Genomic DNA, 23,059 nt, shown 5'->3' with positions numbered 1-23,059 from the left:
CCTGTGATGTTCGAGGAGCTGCTGTGAGGGTGCCGGCGCTGTGCCGCGATCATCCCAGGGATGCGCAGGGAGCTCCAGCTCCGCAGCCCGGGCAGCCCCTGCCCCTCTCCCTGCCCCGGGGCTCGGTCCCTGCCACACCCGAAACCGCCCTGAGGGATGGAGGGGAAAGGGCCGCGTTGTTTCCTTTATCCCTGAATTACAGAACGGGCTGGGCTGGGTTGGGAGGGTCTTTAATGTCCCTTTCTGTGAGGACGCTGGACTCCAGGACGGTTTGGATGGATGGAGATGAGAGATCTCTGAAGACTGCTCTTGGAATATATGGCTTATTAGAGAGGGTTCATCCTCCCCAACACCTTCCAGCCCCTCCAACACCTCCCACTGAACCAGCCCCTTCCAACACCTTCCGGGGATGGGAAGCCCACAGTTTATCAGGGCAGTCCGTTCCAGCGCCTCGCCACCCTCCCAGCGAGGAATTCCTCCGCAGAACCCAACCCAAACCTTCCCAGCTCAGCGCCCTCCGCGCTCCGTCCCGCCGCGCTTTGTCCCCCCGCGCTCGCCGTACGGCCGCGCCGCAGCCGCCATGGCGGCCGCCTGCGGGAGGCTGGTGCTGAGGGGCGCCGGCATCGCCCTGCCCGCCCGTGAGCACCGCCGGGCACCCCCGGGCACCCCCGAACCTCCCCCGAACCTCCCCTGGCCCACAGAGCGGGGGGGAGGAGGCTCCCGGCCTGGCGGGCGGGTGGCGGTGCCATGCCCTGCTTTGGTGGGGAGACGTTAAACATGAAATCACCGGTGTTTTAAACTCTGCTTTCTGTTTTACAGGGTGCTTTTCTTTATCGGGGTATCGAGTGAGCAGCGGTGGAAAGCCACCGAGATTCCAGCCGCCTCCGAAGCCCGTCATTATCGACAGGAAGACGCGGAAGGAGGAGAGCAGGTGAGGGTGTCCCTGAGCTGGCGGCGCCGCACCCGCGCTGCGCTCAGCCTGCTCCCTGTGAGCGCCTGAGAACAACCCAGCACAGCTTGTCAAATTCTAGCAAAGACCGTTTGTGTTGAAGTTTGTTCAAAACACCTTAAAATACTGCTTTGGGAGTTTCTGAAAGCAATGGAACATTAAAAAAATGTAGAGCAGTTAATACTATTGCAAAATTGGGGTTAATGTGGGAGATTATGTCTGTTAAAGGCATCTCTCTAGTGGGACAGGGACACAGGTCCTGTGTCTGCCTTTGCCTCAGACCTCAAGGCTGGTTGTGCATCACTGGCTGTGACATGGACCTGGTGTCTCTGGTAGTCTTCATGAGATGTCTCATCCTGGGCGTTTTTGACGTCACCTCAACCCATTTCATGGAATCACAGAATGGTTTGGGTTGGGAGGGACCTAAAGATCATCTCATTCCAGCCCCCCCTGCCATGGGCAGGGACACCTCACTACACCAGCTTGCTCCAAGTCCCACCCAGCCTGTTCATGAACACTACCAGGATCGGGCCATCCACAGCCTCCTTGGGTTTTAAACCCAATTTTGCACTGCTTTAAGTGACCCAGTGGTTCAAACTGCATTGCTGTGTCTGGAAGAAGAGTGCTGCTACTGTATTGTTTATCTGCCCCCTCCAAAAACATCACTCTGAAGACCATGAGTGGTTTTGCTGTTGTTTGCTGCCTGTGGGGCTCCCTGTGGGCAGCAGCACCAGCCAGAACTTCTGCTGCCCCCACAGCCCCCATGAGGTTTCTAGGACAGATTTGCATTTGTCCTCCTCTCTGTTGAGCACTTCTCTCCTGGCCAGATCCAGGACTTTTAAGATGCATCTGTACAACTGAATTGAGTCCACCTTCATCCATCTGCTCTGAGGGCAGGTGATCTTGCCATCCAAACCAAAGTGAACAAATCCAGATATCTGTTGGAAATGGTTCTCAGCTCAAGCCAGTCCATGTCAGGAAGTGTGCACTCAGCAGTCAGTAACTGAGGTCCAGACCATGAGGAAATTCTTTGGCATGGTTTAATTTTTTTGTGGCAAAAAAATATTTTTACCAGTCTATCTAAGCTTCTGTAACTTAAAAGGACATTTATGTGGTGTGTCCTGTAGAATCAGTTTGTAAAATTTGTGTCATAGATTCTTCCATATCTGTTATTAAAGTCAACAAATAGTAAGTGTTCTGTCATGGAGATTACAATTAAACCATGAAATATCCTGTTTCTAATCTGCAACAGCACAAATTGAACTGTCCTCTTTCATTCAGCTCCTCTAAGACCAACATGCATTACTGTTTGGGAAAATACCTGTTTAAAAGACCAACAACAACAAAAAAGCCACTTAAAATCCAAAACCAACATCAAATTCCCACAAAAATTCCTTTTAGATAACAAAAAATAATAATTTAATGAAATTTGTGACTTCATAGACTGCAGTTTGTACCTCTGAAAAGGCAACAGCTGGTAATTCTGGTAATTCTTAAGGCAAATACTTGGAATTGTCTTGTAATTTTTATGCAAATGGTTTTGTTTCATACTTCTTAAAGTGTGGCTTTTCTTACAGGTTCCTAAGCCCTGAATTTATACCTCCCAGAGGGAGAAAAGATCCTCTTAAATACTATATAGAAAGGAAGGATATGATACAGAGAAGAAAAGTGTTCAACATCCCAGAATTCTATGTCGGTCAGTGTCAGCTCTAAAACTTTCCTAATTCTGGCAGTATGTGTGGGGTGTTAGAAAGTGTGGTCATGTGTAGAATAGCATAAAATATAAAGTCTCAGGTGTGTTTGATCAACTGGATGTGTTTCTGTATGTAATACTTCATATTTTAATCTCGTGTTTACATCCTGATTAATTTAAAGAGTAATCATAATGTGTTCCATATGTGAAATCCTGGCTCTTGAGCATATGTTTTACCAGTAGAGCAAAAGAAAAAAAAATACAATAGATTAATTATATTCAATTTGGATAGGGGAGAACAAAAAAATAAAGGTGAAGAAAATTTGCAGTTGACCTGCAATATCACTTCAATCTATATTCATTCAGATCACCTTAGCAGTTTTTTTCTGTTTTTGGCAGTTTTGATGGGAAGCAAAAGTATTTTCAAAATGCACCTGCAATGCACTTTGCCTGATTCTTCCCACATTTTGGCACGTATTAACTGGGACAAGCTATTAATTTTAATCCATTTTTTTGGCAGGCAGTGTGCTCGCTGTGACAACTGCAAATCCCTATGCCAGTGACAAATCCAACCGCTTTGTTGGGATCTGCATTCAGAGGGGAGGGAAAGGGCTCGGAGCTACCTTTGTCCTTCGGAACGTCATAGAAGACCAAGGTGGGGTTTCAGCTGTGGTAATTATGCTGCAAAGGTTTAGCAAAAAATGTGCTATGTTGTAGAAATTTAGTCTGTGGGGAGGTAAACAGCAGATTGAAGTGAAAGTATGAGTCTGTCTGTTAGAGTACTGTGCAAGTTTAAAACTGTGTACGCAGAAATGCTCATGTGCTTGAAAGGCATGGGACTACACAGTAATTTTTAGACATTCTGTGATGGTTGTGCTTATGTTTGAGCCTGGGTTGTCTGTTGCCATGTAAACACCAGCCCAGTTTGAGCACTGTGTTTTCATGAACCTAGTGATGGACATGTGAACTATTTTAATAAGCAACAGATTCAAAGAGTTTTATCACAGGTTCATATTCTGGATTATGACAAAATCAGGAGCAGTGCAAATAGTGGAGTTCTGAGGGCAAATATAAAAGGGATGGGTGCCTATTCATACACACTACACCTACACTGAGATGCATAATTAACAACAATTGTAACCAAAAGGAAATAAAGTTGAAAACCCAAGCTCATCTTCCTTAAATTTGAGCCACTCAAGTCTCTTAAGCCATTCTGTCTCAAAGATTTGATTTACAAAGAAATGTGCACAGTGGATGAGTACAGCCACAAGTGCACTCAGCACTGTAGTGCTCTGAGGACTAAAACTAGTTTGCAATGATTCAGGAACCTGTAACTGAAGCAGTACTTCTTGGGTGTTAGTATTTCTCTTGAATTTGGTTCATTAACCAGGCTTTCTGTCTCTAAGGGGTTGAAATCTGTTACGATCTGTACAGTCCTCGAATCCAGGCGATCGAGGTGCTGAAGCTGGAGAAGAGGCTGGATGAGAACCTGATGTACCTGCGGGATGCCCTCCCCGAGTACAGCACTTTCGATGTCAACATGAAACCTGTGCCTCGTATGGGCCACGAGGAAATTCCTGTGAACAAGGTAGGAGCCACGTGTTTCAGAGGGAAGCACAGGGTTATTTACAACTTCCATTTATGACTGTTATCCTGGCAGGCTGGAGCAGCTCTTCACTACATCAGTTACCAGGGTGACAAAAGTAGATAAAATCAGGCAAATTGTGCCATTTCTGTAATGAAAGAATGGTGAGAATGTAAACACCTGCCATCCTCTGGAGTTAATTGTGAAGACTTGCAAAGAGGAGCAGCCTCCACATTCCTGTGTAGAGCTGTGCAGAAGGGAAAGCTTTTCTCACAGTAATGTTATTAATGTAGTTACTGATTCAGAAGTGGTTGGTGTCAGGAAACAAGGTAAGAAAGATGGAAGAGTCCCCTATGATCTGTATCTCAGGGAAGATCCAGAAAGCATCAGACCCTGCCAAAGTGTTGTGTAGAAACTTAGTATAATTCCTCCCTTTTCCTCTAGTGCTTTTATTTTTTTCTTAGTAAGGAGCAAAACTACAAAAGATGAGTTAGATTCAATTTATGTTTCAATTAAGGACTCCGTGCTAAATCAAGACAGAGTTAATTAAAAGGTTTTACAAGATACAATGATAACCCATAAAGCAGCAGTTACTAAACACACAGAGATTAGTCAGTTTTCTCTTACTTTCCTCCTGTTAGAGCAGCAGTTGTCACCTTTTGCTAAGATCACCATCAAAAATCTAATTCCTTAATACCTTTTATTGTTTTGGGTTTTTTATGATTTTTTTAATCTTTCACTCTAGGTGCAGGTACGAATGAAACCTAAACCATGGTCAAAACGGTGGGAAAGGCCCAAATACAATATAAAAGGAATCAAGTTTGAGCTACCAGAACATAAAATGCAAGCGGCACAGAAGTGGAGCCAGCCATGGCTGGAGTTTGACATGCTGAGAGAATATGATACTTCAAAAATAGAGGAAAAGATTCGGAAAGAACTGAGTGAAGAACTTGGAAAATAATAATGGTTTTTTGCAGTCTAGAATTCCTGAGAAAATATTTTTAGTTTACTGTATGGATGATCAATTGTCAAGTTTTGTATATACATGGGCAAAGCAACAATAAAGTTAACCTTTGCAGATTTCAGCATGAACAGATTTCTTTGTCTCAAGTGTCCACTGCCCTCTCTCAACGCCTACAAGTCATTAAAAGGAATCTTTCTTCCAGAAACAAACATCTACAGAGCTAAATTGTGATAGAACATCAATTACATTTTTGTCATAGCACAAGGCTGGTGCTAGAGACAAGCTGGGATGAGGCAAAGCAGAACAAGAGAAAAGCAATGAGATCATGAGCTTGTGGTTACTGCTGATCAGCAGTTGCATTTTTGTTGGCATTCAGAGAGGAAAAACAGCAGAAATTTATTATTAGAAAGCAATATTTGCAACATAAATCCTGAAGCTACTCTTAAGTTAATGGAGCTGGAGGGGCTTTCTTCATACAACTTAATAACATTTTGTCACATGTTAAAGAATTGAGCTGTAAGAGTCATTACCACAGTAAAATACTCTATTTTCCAAAAAAAAAAAACCCAAATTATTTTTTATCTTTTGTCTGTAATATTGATCAAACCTATTTACAATTAAAGTACTTTACAAAAATATATTTTAAATTTAAAAAAATATAAAAAGAAAGCATAAGGTTTAAATCTTCAAGACTTAAATTCTATTCCCAGAAGACTTTGGAGAAATAGTCAAAAACATATGGATTCTGTGATGAATGAAACATCCCTGTTATTCTGTAACAATATTTATTGCAAATATACAAAATTACAAAACATTAGAAAAAATATTATATCCAAATAAGGATATTAAGAAGTTCTGTAGAGCTTACTGGAAAGCAAAGGGAGATTTCTAGAACTCCAATTACTAGAAAGTAACTGAAGTTGTTCTGTTCTCATCAGCACAATGTTTTGTGATGAAAATCCTGGCTCCTTACCTGCACACTGACCCACCCCTGTTTCAGGGGCATCATGAATCCTTTTCACTAGGAATGGCTTAACAATAACCCTTCCAAAAATCACTGTGGACCACAAGTTGGAAGAGCTCAGTGACTGCTGAGTCAGAATGGTATTTAGCAATTAATTCTGAAAATCACTTGTCAAGTTGTTTACTGGCTAACAGTGATGAAGTTCACAGGCACTTTCTGTTTGCAGGATTCCTTTCAAGAAGGATACAGCAGTAAAGCACTGTCACACATTTTAGGATGCCTGAACCATTGCTTTGACAACTGCAACTTCTAAATACTCCCTAATCTAGGAGTAGATAGCAGTAAAAAACATTTTTGAAAAAACACCTCATGTATTTAACACCAAGAAAGTGATTACTACTACCTCTGAGTAGACAGGATCCACTAATTAAATTTCATATTAGAACTGGTTTAGTGTGAATACCAGGCTTATTTCAGTAATGTAAGCATTCCTTCAAAGGTTTCTATTTCCCAATCATTGCTTTAAGGTGTTCAAGTTTATGCTCTTCAGTGAAGTCTTCTACCATATGCAAAGCTCCAATTTTCACCAGCAGGAGAAGAACTTCTTTTGTTTCATCACTATTTAAGAATTAAAAAAAAAAAAAAAATATATAGCAGCAGTTTTATTGACCTTTCTAAACTATAATTTTTGTTTCCTGACCTTGGCTACTCTGATCATTAACAGCACCCAACATCAACCACTTCAAACTCTCACAGTAAACGAGGACTGCTCAAGTGCTCCTTCACATTAGACTCTATCTTTTCCTTTTGATATATATATATACATGACAAGAGCATAGTTTAAAGTGTCAAATATATGGTATTAAAGGAATTAAAAAAAAAATTTAACAGAAAGTATTTGGGGAAGCACTTGAATCTCAGGACAGCCTCATCCATTACCTGTGGTTGTCCTTGTGTAGTGCACGGGCACATTGCAGCAAGTGCTGGCTGAAGTTCAGTAATTCAGGAAGAGTTGATCCACCCCTGAGATCTTGAAACCATCTTTCTGGGAGGCATGCAACCACCTGTTTAGACAGTATTTGGAAAAAGTTTAGCAAGCATTTCAACAGAACTAAGTCACATCATTTCTGACAGGAACCTTCTCACAGGTTCAGTCATTATTAGTGCTTTTTCCTTCAAATCAACACTGATTATCTGTCCAAGTAGTCACACTTAAGAACATACAGACAAGTATTTGCTCTAAAATGCTCTTATGCAGCAAGGATTTTAAAAGAAAATATTAAAATAAAATTTTAAATGTTTAAATTTTCTTTTCTTTAAATATTCCATCTTCAGTTTTGACCCTCTTCATGGAAAACAAAAGGCTTTTAGCATACACCCTCTTCCAATGAACATTATCTTTTACCTTACTACACTTTTCGATATTATCCGGCCCTAGTGGTGTGTTTAGGATGTTCAGGAGAAGGTAACGATTCAGCAACTTGCTCAGTCCCAAATCGCGGACCTTGTCATCCTGGACAATCCCATCCCAAAGAACAACATTGGAGAGCAGCTGCAGTAATGAAGAGACAAAGAATCTGTAGAGCTGTTGACTGTAAGTGTGCTAAAACTGTTACAAGTTTCATAGAAGACACTCTTATCACTATAAATTATTACAACTGTAATGGTGTAAGGCTGTCTTTGTGAAGGTAAAATACCTTGAAGTTAAGTTACCTGAAAATTAACCTGCTCCGAGTCAAGGAGGAGGATAGCCAACATGAATAGCAGGAAAATTGAAATACTGTCTGGGATGTTTCCAGTGAAATGAATTTCAGAGAGGACAAACAGAACAAAACCAGCCCTATCTTCTCTACCTTAACAGCTGACCAAAACCGTCTTTCTTGAAATTTTGAACGTAGTGAGGACTTGTCTTCCACAGTGCTGGTCATGGGAAGAAAAAGTTAAAATAAAGATTATTTTTTGTTGCATTTAAAGAAAGATAAACAGACATTGATGTCTACAGTATTTCATCTACATCTGTAGGGTAGAAAGGTAGAGGAACTGAAAAAAATACTAACTGAAGAGAGTCACAGGGTTAGCTTACCTTTTAGGATACAGAGGAATAAAGACATCTTCCTCTACAGATTTCTTCATTCTTAGGACAACAGTGTTCATCAAATCCTATTAAAAAAGAATTATTAATGTGTCATTGGAAGACTTCATATTCCATCTGTAACAACCTCAAAGGTTATTTACCTCATCCAGAGGTCTGATATCTTAGAGCTAAGTGCAGCTGCCATTTGTATATAACACACATTGAAACCCTGAATAAAAAATAGGAACAGAAGACAATTCACAGATGTAATTATCTATAGGCTTAGCCTAGAGGGTTTTTGCTATATCCCTAGGTGAGGCCTTTTATTTGCATATTATTACAGGAGAAAAACTGTACAGATTAAAACCAAACTAAGTTATACACTCCATTAAAATATGTTAAATTCTATGTAAATAGTCACCATAGCTAGGATAGTATGCATTTTTGAGCAATGTGTTTTCAGGTGCCATAGACTGCCACCTACATTTATTTTTAAGCTTATTTATTTAAGTTCTTGCTAAGATCAGTTGTATCATTTGACTTTAAAATAGCAAACTTTGGAAGGCATAAACATTTTCTTTAAAATATTTCTTTTCATACTCAGGGCCCAAATATCCATCCCATTTCACCACTTAATCCACCACATTTTCACTAGACAAACATCCTGCTTTACATCAGAATAAACCCAGAATCAGGCTAAAAAGGGCTTCCTTGAATGACCGTGTATATAAAAGTAATTATTAAAGGATTGCTAGGATTACATAGTTTTCCTCCTCACCAACTTTTGGGGATTCTCAAGTTTTAAAATTCTAGGTCTACTTTATAAATAAAAGCTTAAGGGATGCACCACTGAAGCCTTGCTAGCATATAAAGTTAAGTGGTGCTATAGTGTAGCAATTTCCTTTGTTATGTTTATGGGAGAAGACCTCTCTTAGGTCTTATTGCAAAAAGTCAAAAAAATTTGAAGGACTCCCTATAAAAAAAAAATTCTCAGACATGCCGAAAGTTCTTGGCTCTGCTGCTTTATAGGCTCTTGGGCCTCTGCTAAACAGCTCCATTTCACAGATAAATGCTCTCTGCATTAGAACAGTAAAGCTTGAGCTTGGAAAGCTAAGCACAATTTCCATATTGTGGAATAATGTGGAATAATATCCAATTAGATAAGAGTTCCTTATCACCACGTTCTGAAGCCTGGATTTTAAATCAATATACTGCTTCAAAATTGGAAAGATAATTAAATGCATATCATTGTTATTGCAGTGAAGGAAGATTAGATCTACAAACAGATTTTGGATAGATACAGGCAGAATTTTTCTACAAACAGTAGCTAATTTCTGCCTCATCATCTTCAACAAGGAGAAAATCAAGAGAGCTGGAAGTTTAACTGTTAAAACATCTTAATATAGAGTAACAAAAAAAAGTAATCAGAACCAAACAACTTTAGGAGAATGTTCTCAGTGCCCACAGGAGCACACACAAAAGTACACAGTGGGTGAAGTTCTCCTTTCTTGGTATCACAGCTTTTACCTCTCTTGCTCGGTTGGACTCATTTTTGGAAAGGATTTGTTTGCCAAAGATGTTGTTGCAAAGCTGTACAAGGTTCTTTGTCTGTGAAGTAGATAAAGGATCCCACACACTCTTCACAAATGCTGAAAAAAACAGGAATTTATTTCATTCATAATATGCAAGTTACTTATCTGCCCTAGTTTCAAGCCATTACAATGTAACAGAACTAAAAAGCTCAGCCTCTCACAATAATTTTGAAGAGGCCACTTCAACCTCACTCTGTGGAACTACACAATCATTACATCTTGGAGCACTGTGATATCACCAACATTATTTGATATTATCATTTTTTATTTAAGGTTTCATTGCGTAGCTGCGGTGAACATTTTCAATACAATCTTACTATACCTGTAATTTTGGGAAGAATGGTTTTTTCAATCACTCTAGGCAAAACTTCTTCATCATGATTATCATGTCTTTTTGATTCAGATATGTTTTCTGCATCACTGAATTCTTCTATAGCTCTGAACCAGGGCATCTCTTCCAACTCTGTAAAATTCTGCTGAAAGATGATTCCTGTTAGTTGTTCAGCTAGTCAGCATTAAGAGAAAAGCTCTATCCAGTAACACCCAAATTCCCACTTAATTTCAGATCCACCCTCATCACTGAATGGGCCAAAACAGAAAAACTAGTTTTAAAGCTACAATTTAATGGGTGGTATTATTCAAGTGTTTTCAAAGAACCCAGGAGAAGAACTGTTTTTACAGGAGATATGGCAAAAGGGGTTGGAGGTAAAAGAAATTGGGGAAGTTAAGATTCCACAACATACTTCAGGTTTTGAGACAAACACAGCAGCTTCCTTAATTTCTAATGCACTGTTCTAGTTATAGAAAAAAAATCATTCTTCATATTAATACATCATACACACACACATAAAATTTTTAACAAAAATGTCAGCTGATGCACCCACCTCAAGAGGATTCCAACTTATTAACTGAACTCTGATCAATGGATTTAATAGCTTAGGCAGGCAGAAACTGATGTAAGCATCACAGTAAGAGTCAGGAAACTTCTCTTTCCATTCCTGGAATTTCAACAGGATTTTTCTGATGTCACAAAAATCTGCATGTACATCTTCAAAGATTTTCCTACTATCCTCTAAAACGTTATCTATGGATAATATTTATTGGGAATAAAAAGAAACAATCACAGAACTTATTGAGGCATAAGCTGAAGAGTTTATGCATCTATAGGAGATATTTTAATGAGAATTGCATTTGTTATTTATCTTTGACACACCTGACACTGAAATGGTTTAGAAACAGCTCCCATAAAAACCCAGTTTTAGAAAAAAATGGTGTCAGAAGACCAAGGAAAGGCAAGTTTCTTCATTATCTATTTCACAGATTTATATAACCACTATGTTTCAAACTTAGTTCCAGAATGATAGAATGTCAGGCATGAAAACCCTTCTGCTGTTATAAGAAAAGCTATTATAACTTTCCCTCCTCCTCTTAATCCATTCACTCGAGAGAATTAAAACACTGTAACCAATCTTTAATTCACACTCCAGCTTGAGGAAATAAACGACTGTACAAAACATGCTGCAGCACTGCACTGAGTACCACCAGATCAGCTTTGGCATAATCTGTCAGAGCTAACCTCTAGGTTAAAAAGCCATGTATAGTGCTGCCACCACAAGTAATCTACAACCATTCATTCATTCTTCCCAAGTCATTAGTCAGAACTGCTTGAGTGCATTTGTTTCTACAGTGTGCAAATAAAAATACGGAACTCAATTGAAGCAGTCCTCTACTTTTCCTTAAAAAAATAGTAAAAGAAATATCAACAAGAGATCTTGTTCTAGGACATCACATTAGGACTGTACCAACCTTTGTTCTTCTGAAACTCGTCCACCTCTGTGGGAGTCAACTCCTCATCACTAGACAAGCCCTCATGGTGATCTCCTTCTCCTGACTGCTCCCGCGCCTGCCGCCTGCAAGTCCTGCATTTTGGAATGAGCTCAGATGAGTTATCCTCTCCTGTGTGTGCAGGAGAAAGCTTAAAGAAAATAATTCAACTTCAAAAAATGTACTTCAAACAAGTTGTCAGAACAACAGCCTAAGGAGAAGCAATGGGGGAGCAACAGTGACTACAGAACCAAAAGAACTCCTCAACGGTGGAAAAGGGAGGGGATTTGGCAACTGACATCCAAGAGCTTAGAGCAACATCTCTGATGAGCCATGCAATAACCTTCCCTTCACCTCATTACTACTGATGAGGCTACCAACTCATCCCACCTGCAACACTGAGCATCTGGTGTTGAATTGGATCCTGTCTGACAGTTTAGTGTGAGTCTACTGAGCTCTCAAGACTGTCCGGTCAGTCCTGGATTTTGTTCAACAACCTACAGGAAAAAGGTGATAGCACTCATGTGGCAGTGGGGTTCTAAAAGCTATTGCTGGGGCATCAAGAGAAACAGGCTGCAAAATCAATGGCTTGAATTTCTACCACAGGAAAATTATACATGATATGGAAGTGATGTTGCATAAATACTTTTAAACAGTTATTCACATCAATTAGCATTAAAAGTTAACTGCTTTGAGAGGAAGTTGTTATTATTACACCACTTTTCCTCCAGTAAAATTTCAAGGTACTTGCTTGTCGCCCTGTTCTTTTAAAAGTTTTAAAGTTCTTTTAAAAGTTTTCTATGCCTTCTGATGTTTACATATTTCTACTGGAGTTCCCATAGACTGTTCATGTAAATAATGATTGTTTTGCATTCTTCTTTGTGGGAGGAGAGACTTGATGGACTGTTGGTTTGGCCAGTATGGTTGGAAAGGTGGCAATTTCATCCTCCAATCCACTGTCACTTTTGGAATTCTGTATATTGCAAGGTCAGAAATAAAAGTTACTTCCTTTTCTTCTTTTGCATCTTGGAGCGAGTGCGTGCGTTATTTCGTGTTGTAGTGCAACGCTGCTTTTAAGACTTGAGGTACCACTGCAACTATAAAACTTTCAAAGCTCCCAATTATATAAAAAACTTGATACCAATCTCTGAACACTGTAACATCCAAAATGTAGCATTTGTCTGACCTACACTGATAGCAGACCTGGAGCTAGAGGTTGATTTGCTTCACTCACCACTGCCTCTCCAGCAGAAACATTTCTACCCAATTTTGCTATTTCTACAGTAATACAGAAATAGATTTCTGTAGAAGTTAATAATATTAATTAAAATAGGAAGAAAAAAGCTCCCCTTATAGTTTTGTCTCACTTAAGACTTTTAAATTTAAAATATCCAGCTCTATTAGCATTCACGTTCAAATCAATATGAAGAGAATGATATTAACATATAGATGGCTTCCATGTCCTTCAAGTTTTGGAAAGCAAATACTGAAATATCCTTAGTGTAATCTAATTTAGTAATCCTACAGGTTTACATTCATAACTGCAGGAATAACAGAAAGTCAGTGCACAACACATTTATCAGAGTTAAGTGCACCTCTGTGTAAGAGTTACCTTCGATGCTCACACATTTTCAGAATCTGTGTCTTCTCATCACCTTCCAATTTGCTTTTCATTGGTTTGTCATTCCCACCTATAAGACAGAAACAGCCAAAAATAAAGTGGTATGTTTTTAAAGTTCCTGTTTTATTTTCAAACAGGAAACAAAGAATCTCCTTCTATTGCTTTGTTAGGGTTTGTTGTTTTGTTTTTTTTTAATTTGGAAATAGCCAACAAAAGAACAAACCTATTCAAAACTCTTACAGTATCCAGAGTAAGTCAGAGTAAATTCCTTGTAGCACTAATGACTGGCTGATGCACAAAACATGCCAAAGAGAAAGGGTGTACTACTACATGTAAGAAAAAACAGCCTTTTGACTATATTAAATATAATTAGGAACATAAAAAATAATGCTATGTGCTGCTAAACATGTAAGTGCAGACTCATTTGTAATAAGCTGGAGGTAAAATAATTTAATAGGAACTCCCGCTACAGCATTACCCTTTTCTCCTTACCTGTTGTCAGTTTGCCACCCCATTTTTCAAAACCATCCAGGCTGTTATTTTCTCTCATCAGTAGTTTATCTCCTCAAATGAGAAGACTGAACCCATATGATTTAGTATTTACCAGGATCCAGTGCATCTGCCCTCCATCTGTTCCCAGCAGCTCCAAGCATATTGCTCTCAGCTTTGCCTGAACAGGTTTTAAAGGGTTTGGTTTTGGAGATCTGGTTTGTTTGGGCTTTTTAAATAGCAGCAGCTAGAGATTCACACAGCACAGAAACAATACCTTGGTGAATAAAGAAAATACAAGCTGAGAAAACTGTACTTATTTTTCATACAGTGACTGAAACACAGTTTTCTTTTAGATAAAACCCTTACACAGTGTAGCTTCTCTCTTCATGCTCTGTAACATGGGTGTCATCTCCTGGTTTGAAATCTCCAATCCGGGCACACACATAGCCTTACAGACACCCTCAGGTAAGTGTGATATTGCAAATTACACACTCAGCTTTTTCAGATATTCACAGAATTCAATAATAAGCAAGCTTTCTGCAACTTGAGACCTACTGGAAAACTGACTCCCATTTTTCTTTTTAAATATTGATGGGAAAATGAACAGTTAAAAATTGACAAGGTACTTGGTCATGACATATTCAGAGAAATTAAACCAGAGAAAAACAGTATTATAAGCATTACTCAGCTAAGAATTTCAAATTAGGTGCAGTAGAACACACCTACTGACAATGGGAAGGGGAAAGGAGATCAAAAGTGAAAATTAAAATCTTAACCCAAAAATGAACTGTATTTCTGTTCAAAGACAAGTTATTTTCTCACTGAAAATTTGAACTTTGTACTGACTTGTCACATGCTGAATATAAGCAGATTCATTTTTCAGCTCCTCTTGCCTTCGCTTCGATACTCTCACGGCTCGTTGCTGAAGAAGGGCATGCACAGCCCATTCCAGTTCATTTATGTCCTTCAGCTGCAATACAGCAAACACTAATCAGGCTTTTGATTGATTTAAATCTCACAAGAATGAGCAAAAATTAATTTCCGTGGTTTTTTTGTACAGCTGTAAAATTAGAACAGAAGTGTCATAGGTTGACAAGTTCCTGGTCATGGGAGTTCTTCAGGCTGGAAACACAAACATGTTACATATCAAGGACTAAGACTTCATACAAAAGGGCTCACCACTGGTGTCCCTTGTTTTATTGCAGCTTGCTTTTGAGGCACTAGCTATTGAAGAAAATGTATTCACTAAGTAACATTTCTTCTCTTTAGAGTTACCTGAAGAAATTCAAAACTGCACAGGGACACTAAATTAAAATTAAATACGATTCTGATAGAACTGATTTTTAACTGGGTGGTATCTCTCATTTTTCACTGACAGAATACACCTTTATCATCTTTTAAAAAATTGGAAAATATACATACCTTTTCATTCAAACAGTTTATCAAGTTTTCTACATATGTTTTCATGGTCCTGTAGAATTTGTAATTCAGAGCTGCATGTGAAGACTTCTCCAACTCCTGGACAGACATCTTTGAGCTCTCAATATCCTCCATATATTTTTCATACTCTCTCTGGTGGGCACGGTGCACATCCTGTAAGGATGTTATCCTAAAAGAAAGAAAGCCAGACAATCAGAACTATAGCCAACTTAACAGCTGATGCATTCCAAAACATTTTTCCCATTATAATCACATACAAAATCTTTGCCTGTGCTAATAATAGCACTTGCATTTGACCTGAGCAGCGCTGAAAGATTTACCCATGCCAACATTTACAGAAGCACAAACATCATGCTTTGGCAACCCAAATGTCATTTAAGTGGCACCACAGATATTTTACCTGAACTCCTCAATACACCACACTTTCCAAAAACATAAAAGCCAAAATTACACAGTACCCCATTATTAAATAGATTCTACCCAATGTAATCTGGTAAGAACTACAGCTCACAGCAGCATGTCCATACCAGTTAATAAGTTGCATGGACAGAAGTACCTGTAAGCATTCAGAATGTGCTCACTATTAAATACAAACCAACTGACAATTCTTATTATTGTGTGATAAACATACAATATATATGTCTACAGCTGTCTCTACTAGACAGGTAGCACACAAACATTTACATATATTACAGCTCTGCTCCCTCTCTTTTTTTACCCCTTCCCTCCTTGTATATCCCTATGTGTTTACTCAGTTTGAGCAGGTCTAGAACAGAATCAAGGCACAGACCACAATTTAGCTCATCTCCCTGAACTGAACAATTCCCAAAGAAAATAGCTGAATTAAGCTATTGTGTTCTACTGTGCTACAAATTAAAAAGAAAAAATATTAATCTATTTCAGCACTTAATATATTTAAAACATCTACAAACAAAACAGGTTTTCTTTTGTTTGTACACCAAACTGGTTCCCCCTCCCGTTCTTGCTGTTTTCCAGACAAGTTTCCCACTCTTGACACTGAATTCTTCTGTTTTCTTATTTGATTCTATTCATAAATTCCTGCTCAGTTAACTCAATTCCCTTCAGGTGACTAAAGCTAAGAAAGCATACAATTCCACAAAAATATTTAGTCCAACTTTGTTTCACTTCTCTAAATAAACGTGGCAGGGATTGTCTGTACAAAGCAAAGATTACACTGAGAGAGCCTGGTGAAAGTTCACAGCACAATTTATGTTTCACTTGTATTAAGTTACTTGTCTAAACTTATCTGAACAGCTGCTTCCCAGTGCCGGGAGGGATGACAGAGGATGGCTTACCTTGAGATGCCTGACCCCAGCTGTCCTTCCCACACACCCTCTAGGAGGTTCCCATGTCCAACCCAGGACACTTCAGCTGCCCACACACAGCAGCTGAGCTCTCAAGAGAAGTCACAGCCTGGCACACAACTAAAGAAAAAGATCCAGGCACGTTCTGAACAGGCTGTAGAAAACTTAGGTTGCTTTAGGAAATACTGGGCTATTTTTACAGCTGGTATAAGAACTACCATTGGAGGATTGTGTTGGGGAAGATGAAACAGGAAAGCCTTATAAATATGATTGGATTGAGAGTGCCAGCTCCACCTGCCCCCAGTGAAGTTCTGCTTTCTGGGTAAACGTAACATCAAGAACTGCCAGTAACCATAAAAAGCTGCTGCCAAATAAGTGAATTTACTTTCTAGAGTTCAAGTTGACAGACACATTCCTAAAAAGTCCAAATGCTCCCCTGAAATAAAGCATTGCCACATAAAGCAAAAAACCTGTAGTACTCCATTAGACATCATTACACTTGAAAACAACCCAAAAAAAAACTCAACACTCTGGAAAAAACAGTAACACTTCAGAGCTGTTGTCTCATTCTGTGACAAAAACTCAGACAACTCATAGTTAAGGTGTTACCTTTCAGTCAATCTCTTCTTCACAATTTCCAAATTCACAGGTGGTAGAGAAACAGAGGTATCAAACTTGGGTTTGGTTGGTTGGTATTTATGCACAGAAGCATCATCACAAATTTCCTACAAGAATTGTCAATTTTTAATACACCATTTACACAGTTTCTCTCTTTGCAACTCTACAGATCAACAAAACATTACCTGAATACTAGACATCTGATACAAAAATACATATTTCAGTCACAAAAAAATCTAGACAAAACCCAATCAATTCAAACATTAAATCCATAAATAACAAGGTCTACAGCTATAAATTGCTGCTGTTTCCTGAAGAGTAGAATTAACTTTTCCATAAGCAGTGGAATATGAGGACCTAACATCATACTGGATTTGAACACAAGTCTCAGAAAGATGTAACTTTCTCTTTTTCCTCTACTCCCCAAATTGGAAAAAATTCTACAACTGTCAATTCCAACTTCAATAAAGAGCTGGTTATTCAGATACTCCTAAGTCTGACCCAGAGTAAGTGATCCAAGCCAGAACCAAAATGTCCAGCACTTATCAGAATATAGCTTATTTTTACCAATTACTTACTGAGGAAAAGACAGCATTCTGCTGAACTGTGAAGAGAGCTCTCAGATTGCCACTCAACAGAAATTTAGCAAAATTAAAGAATAATTTTTGTTTTGCAACTTTGCAACATTTGTATCATTTGCATACTCTTCCTTTCAAGATCCCTTGCATGGCAGCAAAAAAATCAGAGTTCAGCACCTTGTGATTTCTTATAACAACAGGACCTGCCTTTGGGGCTGACATCATCACACTCCTCAACAGCCAGAGATTACAGATTTTTGTTATCATCTTCCCATATTTCTAATCATCTTTCCCTGAAGAATCAAGGAATAACCTCCTAAAATCTTCCCTAATGAGAGGGTAGAACAGAGATACAACAGTACTCCAAACAAGCTGTCTTGCTTATAAGCATAAAGTAACTTACAATGGTTAGGAAAGCATATGTCACCTGAGAGAGTTTAACAGCTTTCTTTATTTGCTGTTCTTCCCACTTGGCTTCATCATCACTTGATGCATCACCCAGAGACACTGGAAGTTAAAACAACCGTTATTAGATCTAACTACACCCTTTATTTTTTCCCCTCCATCTAAAGCAACAATGGGTCTCCCAGCCAATACTGAGAAGTGATACAAACAAAAAACAGCAGATGAAAAACTTGCAGATGGAGGACTGCAAAACTGAAAGGCAAGGAAATCTTGGAAAAGGCTACTGGGATTTGTAGGATCCACACTAACATTAATTTCCCCAACTGTTTCTCAAACAACTACTACTGCAGTAAGAGGCACACAAACATCTTGGTTTTATGTCTCAAAGCAAAGTTTACATGCATGATACATGTAAACAAGAGTATAAGTATAGACTATGACATTACACCCAACAAACCCTTGAGTAGTCCAGAACATACACTCAACTACAGATACAAAAACATCTCATTAGCATTAATTTGAATGGCAGATTCTGCTCATAGTTATGCATTCCTTATAGCCCTTATTCAAATACTAAAGTAAACCTGTGCTTCATAAACAACATTATAAGCAGCTTCAAGGGAATAAAAACAATGGAAAAGCCAGTTATGTTTTGCATGTAGTAGGTTGTTTATTTCTGCTGGTTTGTTTGTTTTTCATTTTTTGAATTTATAATGTCAGTGCAGGAAGATCACTTAGAAGACCAGACCAGAAGCAGGAGGCAAGACTTACAGTAACTTTATTCACTGTAAATGTGCCTTTTACAAGGCCTTTTTTTTTTCTCCAGTCAACAAGGCCAAAAATAATTTTGCGAACATTTCTCAAAGTATCCTGCACCACCACAAGTGAGACCTTAACCAGTTTTATGACCCATAAAAGCACCTCAAGCACCAACTGTACAGCCTTTTTCCAAGAGCCCTGAGGAGCAAAGCCTCACTCCTTACTGGACAAGTATCACATGCTCCAGGGACTAAAACAAAACCTCAGGGAGAAACACCACAAACTCACCCATGTCTTCAGTCATCCTCTGCCTAGGAGTTCTCATTTTAGGAGCAAAATCGAGATGCTTTGTTTCAGACTCATCTTCACTCTCCAAATCACTGCTTCCTCTTCTCTGAGGGACCTGAGAACTGTTTGAAACATCCAGGGCAAGATAATCAGCCTCTGTCCTGGCTAAGTGACGCTTCCTCCGAGCAGCCTCAACATGAGCTGCACTGGGGATATTGCCTGCATCAAAGAAAGAGAAAACCTAAGGAAAAGACTAAAAGCAACACTCTATATCTAATGCAAATCATCGCCACTGTTCAGCCTCACTGTACTATGGATACAGAACACAAGATGGTTTTCTACAATGGTTGCCACGTAGAATATAAGGAGATGAAAAAGTGGCTCTCAGCCTCAAAGTGAGGTTTTATTTTCACCTCATGAAGGGAACTGCGCATCACTAAAGAGCAATTTCTGCTGCCTTTCTTCTATAACCAGGGCTTGTAATTTCTGCACCATTCCCAAAATTAGCACAGAAAGACAACAAATGTTTGCAACTAAAAATGAGGGGGAACCACTATTCTTACAAAAGGGTAGCCTTGACTTAGGATAAACAGATACCCATACCTTAGCTATGGAACTCGTCTTACCTAACTTGTCATGTACTTTAAACACAAAATTATCTAAAATAGCTTTAAAAAAGCCAGGGAACTAACCTGGTGGTAAATCCTTCTTCCTCTGTGGAGAGCTGGATTCATTTTCAGAGTCTGAGCTGTTGTAATCTTCATTCAGTGAAGAATAAGTTTCATCCTCATTGTCCTCATCCTGTTCATGAGTATCTTTGGTGTTGCCAACTCCAGACTCCAACTGACAGATTTCTTCATTATAGGGGAAAAAAAGTATGATCCATTATTTCAGCTGCTGGAATATGATGTGCCATAACTGGTTACCAGAAATTATTTACACCTTGCTGCAGCAAAGACCAGTCACTTGTCTAATTCCAGCTGTTCTCATCAAAACATGTCAAATTGTAACATTCCAAGACAGTAATTTACAAGACAATTCTTGAATTGAATAAAAGCATCTTTGGTGATGCTTCCCATAGAAAGACTATAAGTCCTTCTGAGACACAGAGTGTATTTACATGTACAAAAGCAATGAGATCAGCTCTCAGATAACAACTAATAATATTCTGATTATTCACAGCATATTTGGATTCTTGACTTGAAAAACTGCATTTAGAAAGCACTTTTTAAAAAGTATTAACAATAAGGGCGCTCCTAAACTATAAACATTTATATCTATCTTGTCTCCAGTTATTATCAAATCCTTTAAAAGTATTGATTTATCTTCATCTGCCACTACAGTTTCAGTAAATCATAAGATTACAATAGAATGTACCACCTTCTATAAGAATATGATACACTTTTATAAGAAGTTGCTAAGAAAATTTACTATCTCAGCTGAATCACAACCTCAAAGGGAATTCTTGCCCAATCTCAATCTAATTTACTTTTATCTAACAGTAGCATATACGGTTTATCTGTGAATTGACAGAGGTGTCAAAAGGGGAATACATAAAGAGAACTTTTAGATTAATTTCTTTCTAAAACACACAAACTCCAAATATTCCAATAGGAAACTTACCACAGAATGGTTTGGGTTGGAAGGCACCTTAAAGATCTAGTTCCAATTAGCCTGCCATGGGCAGGGACATCTTCCACTAGCCTAGGTGCTCACAGCCTCACCCAACCTGGCCTTGAAAATTTCCAGGGATGGGGAGTCCAAAGCCTCTCTGGGCAATTGACTGTATTTAAATGAAAATAGGGATACTATCAGAATAATCAATGCTTTTGACTGCATTCAATTAAAACATTTAAATGCTGTAAGAGCACAGAATTTAATAATGTTTGCATTAAGTTTCATCAGACAAAATGCTACTAAGCTCACATTTTCCCTCAATGCCAATTCTCAGATAAACTGCAATCTGACAGCAATAAGCAGTGGACACCTGGCCCATAGTTTGAAACATATGATGCTGAGGTACAAACTTAGCAAAACTTTGCTAACTTTGATGTAGTACATGGTTCTGCATAATCAGGTTTTCTCAAGAACAGCCTCCAAGTTCTGATAATCTTTTACCAAGGTCAAACTGAAAATGATTTCAGCACAAATACATTACAATTATAAACCTGTAAACCAACATTGTAAATATAATTCTGGATTCAATTAACAAGCAAAAAACATCTAACAGCAGTATTTTTACATCACTCTTCACATATTTCATAAAATACTTAACTAAAAGAAGTACTTACTTTTGCTTTCTTCAGCTTCTGTCTGTGCAGGCAGTAAGCTTTCCTTCTTTTTAATTCTAAAGGTTACTTCGTTGAAGGATGGCTTTTTAACTTTAAAAAACTCTTCACCTACCAGATAAAACAAAGTGATTCTGAGTAACATTAATAAAACCAACAATATACACACATATATATGTATGTACTGCATACAAAAGTGCATGTAAACTCTATGTGTGTGCACAGCCTAAGTTCTGAATCACAGAATCAATTAGGTTGGAAAGGACCTCTGAGATCAAGTCCAACCTATGACCAAACACCAACATGTCAAGACCACAGCAGTAAGGGCTATGTTCAGTCTTTCAGTTCTGGCTGGATTAATTCTAAATATTACAGCAGCTTCATCACTCATGATCGACCAGCTGGTAAAAACTCCAGGTCAGCCTCCTGTACACAGCATCACTGCACTGCTGAAATGCAGGGTCTCTCTGCAGCTTGTCCCCACCAAGGTGGCTGTCTTCTCATCAACCACAACAGTAACAGCCCAGAAGTGTCAATCAAACACTTAAGTTTCATTATTTAATCTTGCTCATCATGGAACTACACAGTACTGGCTTTCTCCAGTTGTAAGATTCCAGATGCTTTCCAGCTGAAACAATGTGGACATAAGTAATTATCAAAGTACTTTTCACAGAATCACGGAATTGTTAGGGTTGAAAGAGACCTCTGGAGAGCACCTTGGCAAAACCCCGTGCCAGGGCAGGGTCAGCTGGAACAGGGGAGACAGGAATGTGTCCAGGAGGGTTCGGAATGTCTCCAGAGAGGGAGGCTGCCGGCCCTCCCTCGGCAGCTGTTCCAGTGCTCTGCCACCCTTGATGTAAATAAGGTCTTCCTCATGTTGAGGTGGAACTTACTGTGTTTTAGTTTATGGCCATTGCTCCTCATCCTATTGCTGGGCATCACTGAAGTGAGTCCAGCACCATTCTCTTGGCACCGCGTTCGAGATATCCAGATGGACTGACAAGACCCGCAGTCTTCAGCAGACTAACCAGGCCTAGCCCGTCCTTTAGCGCGGGTTCATGGTGCGAACGCTCCCAGGAGCCCTTCCCCTGACACGAGAGGCAGCAGGGGCTCGCTGAGGGGGCAGCCAAGGCAACACACACACACACACACACACACAGGACCCTCCTCACCTTCCCGCTCCTCCTCGCCGCCGAAGCTCAGCAGCTCCTGCCCGGCCCGGCGCTGCCCCGGGCCCGCGCCCGCCCCGGCTCTGCGGGCCGGCTCCCCGGCGGGCAGCGGCCCCTCCGCGCCGGGACCGGCCCCGCCCGCCGCGGGCTCCGCTCCCCGCTCCGAGGGCGAGCTGGCGCCGGAGTCCGGGGACGGGGCTGCGGCCGGCTCCGCCCGCGGCTCGGGCTCGCCCTCGCTGCTGCCGCTGGAGGCTGCGCGCCGCCGGCCGCGGAAGTTGCGCGGGGGCCGGCGGAACATCGCTGCCGGGAATGGCCCCCGGGAATTGCTCCGGGAATCGCTCCGGGAATCGCTCCCGGAATCGCCGCGATCCCGCCGCGCGTCCCGCCGCGCACGCGCCGCGACCCCGGCGCGCCCCGCCCGCGGTGGGCGG

The 23,059-nt window shown here is 39.9% G+C and overlaps 2 protein-coding genes across 3 annotated transcripts; one reads left to right on the top strand and one right to left on the bottom strand.

Moving 5' to 3' along the window:
* The first annotated feature begins 536 nt into the window (after positions 1-536).
* Positions 537-5,323, top strand: MRPL19 (mitochondrial ribosomal protein L19). The gene is made up of 6 exons (XM_021529770.2): positions 537-638; positions 820-931; positions 2,527-2,645; positions 3,163-3,297; positions 4,049-4,230; positions 4,973-5,323. The coding sequence occupies exons 1-6, from the start codon at positions 581-583 to the stop codon at positions 5,186-5,188; spliced, it is 822 nt and encodes a 273-aa protein (XP_021385445.1). The 5' UTR covers positions 537-580; the 3' UTR covers positions 5,189-5,323.
* On the bottom strand, positions 4,714-22,984 carry GCFC2 (GC-rich sequence DNA-binding factor 2). 2 transcript variants are annotated; one of them, XM_077782451.1, is made up of 18 exons: positions 22,632-22,984; positions 21,463-21,570; positions 19,864-20,025; positions 19,172-19,390; positions 18,123-18,226; positions 17,133-17,248; positions 15,181-15,367; positions 14,605-14,728; positions 13,258-13,336; positions 11,628-11,740; positions 10,706-10,905; positions 10,144-10,297; positions 9,757-9,878; positions 8,239-8,315; positions 8,009-8,075; positions 7,561-7,707; positions 7,095-7,219; positions 4,714-6,773 (listed from the first exon to the last, which is right to left on the bottom strand). In XM_077782451.1, exons 1-18 carry the CDS (start codon positions 22,924-22,926, stop codon positions 6,659-6,661), a joined length of 2,514 nt encoding a protein of 837 aa, XP_077638577.1. In that variant the 5' UTR covers positions 22,927-22,984; the 3' UTR covers positions 4,714-6,658. The 2 variants fall into 2 exon arrangements, with proteins under 2 accessions (XP_077638577.1, XP_021385481.2); XM_021529806.3 differs by having other exon boundaries at positions 18,147-18,226.
* Between the last annotated feature and the right edge of the window lie 75 nt (positions 22,985-23,059).

Source organism: Lonchura striata, chromosome 3, assembly GCF_046129695.1.
Source record: "Lonchura striata isolate bLonStr1 chromosome 3, bLonStr1.mat, whole genome shotgun sequence".
Lineage (NCBI taxonomy): Eukaryota > Metazoa > Chordata > Aves > Passeriformes > Estrildidae > Lonchura > Lonchura striata.
Note: the sequence above shows the minus strand (reverse complement) of the source record. Positions and strands in the feature narration are given on the sequence as shown.

What these genes read in the sequence shown, in the direction of transcription:
- GCFC2 (XM_077782451.1), bottom strand. Translation starts at nt 22,926, where the DNA reads ATGTTCCGCCGGCCCCCGCGCAACTTCCGCGGCCGGCGGCGCGCAGCC. An exon ending in GAGGATGACTGAAGACATGG is followed by an intron (nt 18,227 to 19,171) that starts GTGAGTTTGTGG and finishes TTTAACTTCCAG; the next exon opens with TGTCTCTGGGTGATGCATCA. An exon ending in AGTCCAACCGAGCAAGAGAG is followed by an intron (nt 8,316 to 9,756) that starts GTAAAAGCTGTG and finishes CTTTTTTAATAG; the next exon opens with GATTTGATGAACACTGTTGT.
- MRPL19 (XM_021529770.2), top strand. Translation starts at nt 581, where the DNA reads ATGGCGGCCGCCTGCGGGAGGCTGGTGCTGAGGGGCGCCGGCATCGCC. An exon ending in ACGCGGAAGGAGGAGAGCAG is followed by an intron (nt 932 to 2,526) that starts GTGAGGGTGTCC and finishes CTTTTCTTACAG; the next exon opens with GTTCCTAAGCCCTGAATTTA. An exon ending in CATCCCAGAATTCTATGTCG is followed by an intron (nt 2,646 to 3,162) that starts GTCAGTGTCAGC and finishes TTTTTTTGGCAG; the next exon opens with GCAGTGTGCTCGCTGTGACA.